Source organism: Macrobrachium rosenbergii, chromosome 7 (assembly GCF_040412425.1).
Source record: "Macrobrachium rosenbergii isolate ZJJX-2024 chromosome 7, ASM4041242v1, whole genome shotgun sequence".
In the NCBI taxonomy this organism is placed as follows: Eukaryota; Metazoa; Arthropoda; class Malacostraca; order Decapoda; family Palaemonidae; genus Macrobrachium; species Macrobrachium rosenbergii.
Window position 1 is genome coordinate 29,534,764 of NC_089747.1, and position 10,237 is coordinate 29,545,000.

The window sequence follows — 10,237 nt, forward strand, 5'->3', positions numbered from 1 at the left end:
CCAGTCTTGAATATTCTTTGCTCACCCACAGTTTTTGTAGAAGAATTGTTTGACAAAGAAATTTTTAAAATACTGTGCATATTTTAAAAATTTACACAATAATTTTGTACATGAATAAATTATTTATCGTAGCAAATCTGTGCTACAGATATTTTTGTGGAGAAAAAATTATATACAGTAGTATGTTTTGCAGCTAAAATTGATAATAATCTAAACTTACAAGTCTCTAGAATATTTCCAATCTGTACAAGTCTCAAGAATATTTCCAATTTGTGCAAGTCATGTTTTTCTTCATCAGCCATATTATGAATTGATTTGTAACGATATGAATTTCATAATGTCAACAACTAGACTGTACTGGCCTAACTGGTGTATATTTCTAACTGAGTTATTCCAACCCAGTTTTCCCAACGTAAAAAGAACCCTCAAGAAAGAGAAGCGACTATTGCGCATGCGCATCCACCCTCTTGTTTACAACCAGGCCGTTAAAGACCAAGGAGTCATTACTCTTTGTTGGTCAATGGAGGATGATCCCTTGCCTTTTCATCAGGGAAGTAGGAGGGTTTTGAGGACTCAACAGCGACGACCAAAAATAGCTTTTTCCTACGTCAACACCTGTTTTTTGATAGCATAGTCACTTGTTTCGTCCTCAATGAGCTTTACAAAGAAATTGACAGGTGACGAAAAAGGCTTAAGCAACAGTTGGAAGAGTCTTGTTTAATATGTTAGCCAAAAGGTCGTTTTGGTAAATGTAAATCCTCACACCATAATTCGACTTCAATGAACATCGGCATCTAGTAATGAGGTGGTGACAGTGTTATCTATAATAATGTTTTTAGTGAGTTGTACCTATTCTAATGTAACATTAATCAATCGATTGTTAAACCAGTCTCTTCTACATATACTTCTCATTCTAAATCCTTGTCTGCTATTCCTGTTTCTCCTTGAAATGCATCTGTTCATCTTTACGTGCTATTTCTTCAGCTATCGGCAAGTCTCTTCTTTTTGCATCTATTAATGTTTCTCTTTCCAATCCTACCATGGTTACAGAATCTTCTGTTATTTCCTAGCTAGATGTTATTCGAGCTGCTTTGCTTTCTAAGGATGTGTAGCCTGGGAATGCTCTCAAGTCTGTTGAGTCTCTTTCACACGAGACAAGGGTATCGGGTGTTGCTGTAGCTCCTCTTCCCCCTTCCCCCAACCTTTCCTATTTTCTTTAGTGCCTGATGGTGCTTTGTCTTTTGCTCAGCTGACTTGTGTCAGTTTGGGTGAGGGTGAGCCACTTCACCCTGCATTTCCCCTCAGTCTCCCCTTTCATTGATTCGGAGATTTGTTGCGAGTAGTTGGCTGTCACCCCAACTCCTCTGGTGGAAGAAGAGTTTGAGTCGGAGGAATCTCGTTTGGTTTTATGGCATTTGCTGGAGCATTGTACTTTACATTATTCTCATTTAGTGGAGGAAAGAGATTCTGTAGAGAATAGGTCTATGTTATCTTTGAAATATTTCGGTGCCCAATAAGTAATTGAAGAATCCCAAGCTTTCTCCTTCAGTTAGAGTGTGTTTTGTAAATTTTCTCATACTCTGATGCACAAAGCTTCTTTTAAGTCTTACAGCTCTCGTCTTTCTGGTTTTTTTTAAGTCGCAGATAGCTGTCTCTTATGATTCAGTCACTTTACTGGTGGTTAAACTGTCTTCAATCAAAGATTCGATCTTCCTTGCCTGCTTTGTTCCTTTGAAGGGATGCTCTCTTAAGACTGACAAAGTGCTTTGGACATGCTGAGTTGGATTTTTGCCCAGGTATCTGTTTAGATTGTTGAAATTTTGTCTTTTGCTGAACTTTCACTCTCTGCACCAGATTAGAGTGTTTGTGGTGACAGCTTAGAGTTTGTGGCACTAGCTGAGAGAGTTTGTAGTGCCAGCTGAGAGAGTTTGGGGTGCCAGCATAGAGAGTTTGCAGTGCCAGCTTAAAGAGTTTGTGACACCAGCATGATTTTATTTAGAGGGTAAGAGTCGTGGAGTTTTTGACTACTGTGGTCAAGGCCATATCTGATGCTGCAGGAGACTGTTTTTATGGTTGTACTAACTTGCTTTTGAAGAAGTGAGAACAGTTATGCTCCCATCTGTCATCAAGGTTTCTGCTTCACTGGAGATGGCAGCTGTTTTGGCTTCTCCTTCGGGTCATTTTCTAAGCCCAACTTTGTTTGAGGCGATAAGGTGGATATATGGGTACAGTATAGTAGAGAATTTCTTAGTTAATCTTTCAGTTAGGAGTGAGAAGGCCTGCCTTTTCTCTTCCTTCAGGCCCTCCTTTTTTAAGTCATACCTTTTTCCCACAGGTCCCATTTGTCTTTTAGGGATCCATTAAATACTTGGGATCCTGTAGGAGGCCAATTGCAGGCCTTCTGTCATGTTTGGATTGACTTGGGAATAGAACCTTGGATGTAGGAGTTACTGAAGCAGTGTTGTGATTCCTCTCAGGTTTCCCCTCCACTGCTGTCGTCTCCTTCATATCTTCTCCAACAGAAGTATCAAGTTCTTCAGTTGGAGGTTGTAATTAGAGAAGAATGCAATGGAGCAGGTGTTGGTATGCACCAGGATTTTACTACCAACTTTTTCCTAGTGCTATATGCAACTGGAGACTGGCATCCAGTGTTGGATGTAGTGAGACTGAACAACTAATCCATCTTTCCCCACTCTTTATAGTTTTTTCAAACAGTTTTAGTGACTTCACAGAAGAACAATTGGATGATTTGGTGGACAAGCAGGATGCATTTTCCACATACCAGTAGATCCTCAGTTGCACAAGTTCCCTCGGTGGGTATTTGCAGGGAAGGATCTTCTTTGCCATAGAGCTGAGAATGATGTTAAGGCTAAGTTTTTCCAAGAATTGTAAGAATTCCAAATTTAACTAATTCGTTGGGGAAGGAAGAGGAAACTTTTCTGTGTCCTGTTAGGGTAATCAAAATTCATTTAGATAGGTAAAGTCTGGAAGAGGCAAAGTTAACCTTTTGTTGTGTGGTGTTAGAAACCTAGAAGTCTTTGTCAAAGAGCAAAACGTTCTCTGTGACTTATTTGATTAGCTTAGCACATGAGAAACTAGTTCCATATCTTTTATCGTTATTGAAGGTGAACATTCTAAATATAAGAGCAGTGTGCCTTCATTTAGTTTTATGACAAATATTTTGCTTGAGGATATGATTATTGCAGCGCAGTAAAGTACATTTGGTTTTAGTTACTCACTACCTTAAATAAGCAGAATTGCGTCCAAGAATGGTGACGCCCTTAGTCCGTTACTAGTAGCGGGGAGTCTTTTCCTGGATCGGTGAAAGAGCAGTCTTTTAGGCTTTTTGTTTTAAACCCCAGGTTTTGATATTTTGAGGAGCTTGGAGATACATATACTGTATTGTAAAGTAGTATAACTTTATATTATAAAGGTATCTAATTTTAGTTGAGTGTCATTTTTGGGGCCTGTGGACCCAGGCACAAGGGGCCCTTCATGCCATTTCTATTTCCTTCTGGGTGAATGGAAGTGGCGTCCTCCACAAGGCTGCTCTTCACTAGACACATATGAGAACCTTGTTTCCTGAATGGAATCCAACTTCAGGCAGCAGTAAGATCCAAAAAGGATTCCAGATCAGGTAAGAATGTGGGGTTTCATGCAAGAAACCTTTAGCTCAATTGGCTGAGCAAATTTTGTCTAGCTGCATTACCCACCATCCTCTTCTCAATGTGGGAACCAGCTATCTTTAACAGTAAGAGTCATCCCAAACTATAAATTTTCATAATAGAACTTATTTGGATACTTACTGTTAGTGTTATTATTATTATTATTATTATTGAATATTATTGCTGCTTCAGCTGCATTTATATTGTAGAAGACTTTTTCTGTTTTCCTTATTGCAGACTTCTCTTCTTTGGAGGTGCGTGCTAACAGCTCGCCTATATTTGTCTTTTCATGGGGGAAAAAGTAAAAAATCTGGATTCTGCTTTTTTATATATTCTATACAGGTAGAATATTATATTATAACTTATATAGTTTTTAAACACTTGTTGCCGCAACGTTTCGACAGACTCTTCTGTCATTCTCCAGTGGGAGCTAGTAGAGGACTAGTAGGTTGCATAGGTCCTTCTGAATTTATACACGGGCTTCAGTGGGGGGTCATGGACGGCGAATTTTGATTGGTTGCAGTCAGCAAACTTCAAGCCAAATTTTTGCGGCGAAGCTCGATCCTGACAGATCTTCGCGACCTGGGAATATCACTTATTCCAGCATTCCCATTGGCCTGCCGTTGCGTGATGTCATGCCGACTGACATCATCGGTAGTTTGGCTGCTATTGGGCGGAGAATGAATGATGTCATTATTTACTCTTTCTCTCGTAGTCAGGGGGTTGTCTCAAAGGGTGCCTCGCTCATCAGGGGCGTCTCCATTCTCAGGGTTGTCATTTTCAGGTATTTGTTGGATTTGGTGGGTGTTCGGCATTGCTCTTCTCGAATTCGTGGGTAGGAGCGATGCCTCCTGCGTCGTATTCATTTTGGGTTTTCTTTCGCCAATGAGGAGCACCTCCAGCAGGCGCAGACGTCGAGGGTTGGCGGCTCTCCCTATTATACTTATATTTTGTATAATACCGTCGCGGGAGATGGAAATATTGTGGGTAGCATGGGCATGGTTCATGATGGCACCCTCCTGGGCGTTGCAGGGGTCCTTTTTGACAGACGCATCCTGGTCATTCTAATATAAACGCCGGGGCATCCTCGGACAGGACATACAAATTGGTAGACCACGTTCTTCTGCTTGAGGATCTTGCTGGCGGAGAGGGGTTATTCTTCATCACGAGGTCACGGGTGCAGCGGTCTTGTAATTGATTGATTGGCCCAGTATTTTCTAGACTAAATGGTGTCTTGACATGGAAAGAATTGGCAGTCCATGGCCACAGACTAACTGCCTTCATCATTCTCATGCTTATCAAGCCATTCACTGATCCTTAGGTGTGTACTTTCTGGGGTACCCTCTCATACACCTCACCTTTATTATAGACATCATTTTTACTGTTCTTCAGGAAATGAATCCTCAAACAAGTACAACCAGTTACTGTACATTGTTAAAAAGGGATGCCCCAGCTCGGTACCTTGTCAGTTTCAAGACTCATATTATATATCTTTATCTCTAACTAGGTGGGTCATTGGTCCAGTACCCATATTATATATCTTTATCTCTAACTAGGTGGGTCATTGGTCCAGTATCCTTGCTCATAGGGATCTTTTGAACACCGAATCTATCCCATCTAAGTAGATACACAGGCAGTTGTAAAGTAATAGGCTTGTTTTGAGAAAAATATTTTTCCTAGAATAAAATAAATGTTATCACATACAAACCTATTACTGTAAGGAAAATTGCTGTCTTCCTTACTACTTGTTATTGCAGCTGGTTCAGTTATATCAGCAAGTATGGCAAGAGACCCAGATACATGCTCAGAAAGGTAGAAAATCAGACTCATTTGCTTTTTGGGCATATCTGAAGTTTGGCTACTTGCAGATTAGACTATCATAAAGTGATGTGTCTGACAAATTTAGTTTATTTTAAGAAAATTATATTTTCATATATTTTGGTCATACACTCTGTAAATGTGATAGTTATTATTGCAACACTGGATTATATGTTAGTTCAGCATGAAATACACTGTGATTGACTCAGGATAATGTTATTTATTATATGCCAAGATTTTTAGTCATGAACTTAACTCATATTCTTACAGAATTTAGGATAGTACAGTGACTCCTCAACACATAAGAATTAGGTTCAGGAATCTCTCACGCAAGTCAAAAACCCTTCAGAAACCCATAAAACACCTCCAACCCCATTCATGGTGTTGAGGAAGTATAGATGATGGATCTTTCATGATAGTTTATACAGGCATGGTATATAAATAAAAGGCAAATAATGGCCACCAATTGTCTTTTAGCTAAGTGTAGACTGTTTTGAATAGTAGGTGATAGGTAATAATTGTTTGGTCCAACAATTCTTCAATGCATCTCATACTTACAGTCTCGGCAATGTGTTTTCTGTATCTATTGGTGCCATATAACTGTGTGTTAAAAGTTTATCAAGCGTAACTGTTTAGTAAGGCAGCCATTATGATGTCAAGCAAAGTTGTTTGAAACCAACAAAAGCATGAGTTTTGTAACTAGATTCCTGTAAACTTCATTTTTTTTTTTTTATCACAAAGCCACGGTGCTTTTATAGCACAGACCAATAATGGAGCAGTGCAATATACATGAAAGTAAATAAATGCTTTCAAAGTAAATTATTACAGTTAAAATAAATATGGATAAGATTAAAAAAAGATTTATTCAGTTCATACATTGGTAATATACGTCACTGTGGAACTGCTTATCCTAATCTGTCAGCTTTTTCCTTTGAATATAATTTTTTTGTGAATGTAAAAGCTTATGTAATCAGAGGCATAAAGTTAAATGCCCACTTCATTTTGATAAATAATAGATAATCAAATACAGGTACTCACCATGTATGTACTGTAAATAGCATGCTCACACAGGTGAACAGACGTAGCTAGCATCCAAGCTTACATTGCATGATCAGCTCATAATTGAATCGATGATTTACCACATAAAACTGCACTACTACATTTTAATTTATATAGTATATAACATTTAATATTTGACCCCAAGAGTGTGTCATTTACTTCACATAATGATCGAGTTGAGATTTGTAAGCTCTTCAGAATTAGGCTAGGCTATAGTATGCACCAAGTTTTTAATATGTGTACAGTTTAAGTTTCAACATATAAAATACTGTATGAGCCCATTCCTTAAAATACATGTACTCAAATATGGTAACAAAAGAGAAATAAAAAATGGAATGTAATGAATAATAAATATGGAAATGTAATGAATAATAAATATGCATTTATTATTGATGAATGAAATTCAGAATACTGTACTGGACTATTGTACTCTTCAAAGTGAAGGCTATTATAAAAAGGTTTAGAGTAACTTAAAAGATTGTGGAAGGATATAACAGCATATATTCACTTTGAAATGATCAACGAAGGCAAAATAAAAAATATGTTTTAATGATGATCAATTAACATGCAAGAAATAGTAGTTTTATTACTAACACACAAAACATCAAAAATGTGGGACTGCAACACATGCTTAGCAAAGTGATAGTTAATATGAGTTTTTGACATATAAATGTAATGATAGAGTATTACTGTACACACTATGTAATGATAGGCTATAACATGTTATATATTCACTTTAAAATCCCTTACTAATAAATAAAGGACTAATGAAAATCAGTAAACATGCTTGAGCATCATCAATTTTTCTATGAAAACTTTGCATTAGCAGCACATGAATGTCTGCCTTCTAGTTGTTACCACCCCTAACTGAAAGAAAAGCATATAGGTTCTTCACCATGAATGCCATTGCATTGTTTTTTTAAGCCTTACATATCTCTGAAAATACATGTGTCTAGCCTTATGTATGTAGAGTAGTCCTTGTACTCTCTTTGGATTTGTCCCTGTATTATGTGTAATGTCGCCTAACAGATGTGTTTTGTTTGTTTGATGTCAAAATTATGGGTAGCAGATTGATTTAATTTTGTTCTTTGACAGGTTTTCTATGGAGGTCAGCTCTATACTGCTCCTTCCCCTGGTAATCAACAGAAGCAGGCTAAAGCCAATAAGGTTAAAGATTTGGCTACACTTAACTCTCTAAAATTGAAAATCAAGACACAAGAATTGAAAGAAGAAGACAAGAAAAATACATTTGTGTTAAAGCACATGAGTAACACTGAAATTGAAGCCATCCGAAAAGTATCTCAGAGGAATGAGAACCTGTACGTAACTATGATGTGTTTTGCTTGATTGTTTTGCATGCCTTTACAATAGCTTTTAATTGTGACACTGATCATTGTTAGAGATACTGTCCCCCTCCAAGGTGGTACTGTTGCATCGTGTCTTGTGTGGCAGACTGTTTCAGGTACTAATGGTCTCTGCAGTGATCCTTTGGACCCAACTACATTGCTTATTTCTTATCATTTATAATCAGTGCAAATTGGTCTCCTCCAACCTAACTGTCCAACTTCTTCAACTCTTTCTTGCTCTGATGCTAGTTTGATGAGTTTCAAAATGTGTTTTCATTAAATTGCTATTGATTTGGGAGAATCTTCCCTACCGGTAAAGGTAGCTTACATATTCGTGCTTTTAGGTGCATTCAGCAAGCAAAATAAACAAATGAGCAACATTTCCCATACTCAGATGGACTGTCTGTTATCACCTGTTTCCTCCTAGTTGGCATTGGAATGTTTGTGTTCCTGCCGGTTACTTACTCACACAGTGTGAATTGGCTGTGCAAATTTGGACTTTTTTGGCCAATTTTCTTCTATACAGTATTGTACTTGTTTTCTGATTTGCATTACAGTATGTCACATATGGCAAACAGAGATAGGAGTGTTAGGTTCTGTAGGAAGGAGTTCTTGTAATGCAGTATTCAATTGGGTATGGTCACTGTGTGTTTGTTACCCATAGGGGCAATGAGTGTGATTTTTCTTCTCATGAGGAATGTAAGTAGTGGTCTGATGAGAAAATGAATAATTTCGTGAGGTATTGGAAGATGTGAGGACCTGATAGATTACCTAGGCAATTACTTAGCTCTGGCAGTAAGTCCTGCACCTGCAGCTGGTCCCACACCAAAGTTTTGATCAGAATATTAATACAAACCACTCTCTAAGATTCATCTGCTTCCAGTAAGCTATATTGTAGTCATCAAGGCACACATTCTAAGGGGATTTTGAGCCCTTATGGTCCAGTAGGAAGCTGTCTACAGAATTTTTGAGTGCCTGGCAAAGCTAAGGAGCAAAACCTTGCATGGTGATGGTTCTCAGGGAGGGAAACTTCAAACCTTTTGTTACACTTCTTTTCTTGTCTGTGTCCTCAACATCCTTCCGTACCCACCAAGAAGTTCTGAGTTTCGCAGATCAGGCTGTTGTTTTACAAGGAGGCAATTGTGCAAGTTTGACATGTCACTTGAGAGTCACGGTTGCCTTTTTGCTTGTTCCCAAGGCTGGAAAATATTGTTGGGGCATTCTTAAGAATCTTGTTGGTTTGACTCCCTTTTTGACGGTGTTATCCAGTTCCTTCCTGGTAGCCATCCACAAGAGCAACTGAATAATTTCTATTAATATGCAGGGTGAATACTTCCAAGTCCTGTTCCACCCTCAGTCAAGGAAGTATCTCCGCTTTGTCTTCGAAGGGAAGGTTTTCCAATTCAGAACTCAGTGTTTTGGTCTGATCACAGTACCACAGGTATTCATCCATGTTTTGGCACCATTAGTTGGATGGAGTTGTCTGCTAGGAATCGGTCTCCTATACTTGGAAGACTGGTTAGCTCTTGCCAACATGCATCAGGCAGTCTTGAGGGCAAAGGATTTTTTTTTTTTTGTCTGGCCTCTGTGCTGGTCATTCTGATCAGTGTCAAGTTTGTGCTTCTTCTGACCCAGTTGATTGTTTACCTGGGGATGAAGATTGACTCGTTGTAGTAGTTTCCGACAGAGATGGGTAGACAATTTTCTATCACTGCTAAGAGAATTTCAACCTTTAGAAAGCCCTCCAGCCAAGAGTTATTGGCGTCGGTAAGTGGTTTATCGGTGCCGATATCCGGTTAACGGTGCTGTTAAGCAGTGTGTTCGGTGCTATTATTGCCGATTTTCAGTTAGCAGCGCTCGTCCGGGGACAGAACCCCCGCCGTTAACCGGGAACTACCTGTATGTACCATAGTGTTTTGTTTTATCAGTTTCTCGTTGTATTGAATTATCATAAGTCAGTCTGGATGAACCTCCAGAGTTAGCTGATATTGATAATTACTATATCGTATATGTACAGTATAGAGTATAGTGTATAGTGTTGGCTACCATATGTATAGATGGTATTGAATACCCTAGTGTAGGCTAAGTTAAATTTGAGATACATTTTTTCCAACAAACAGTGGGGTTTTTGGAACCTAACTCCATTGTAAGTAGGACAATCACTGTATATATATATATATAGAAAGATAATATATATCATATTTATACTGCATCACCAACTTATGGTGACAATGACTTATGGCAGTTTCGATCTTACGGTGCCTTTCACTGCTGTTAACAGTGTTTTACAGTGCCGTAACTTGATATTGCATCAAGTTACGGTGCTAATGGCAAGGATAGGCATCAGGT

General features: G+C 38.5%; 1 protein-coding gene across 1 annotated transcript in view; it reads left to right on the forward strand.

Annotated features, from left to right (window-relative positions):
• The window catches only part of Mcm10 (minichromosome maintenance 10 homolog), a 178,678-nt gene that overhangs the window by 104,312 nt on the left and 64,129 nt on the right, over positions 1 to 10,237 (forward strand). Inside the window, 1 exon segment of the mRNA XM_067106911.1 lies at positions 7,638 to 7,861. Within this exon segment, the coding sequence (XP_066963012.1) occupies positions 7,638 to 7,861 (224 nt within the window).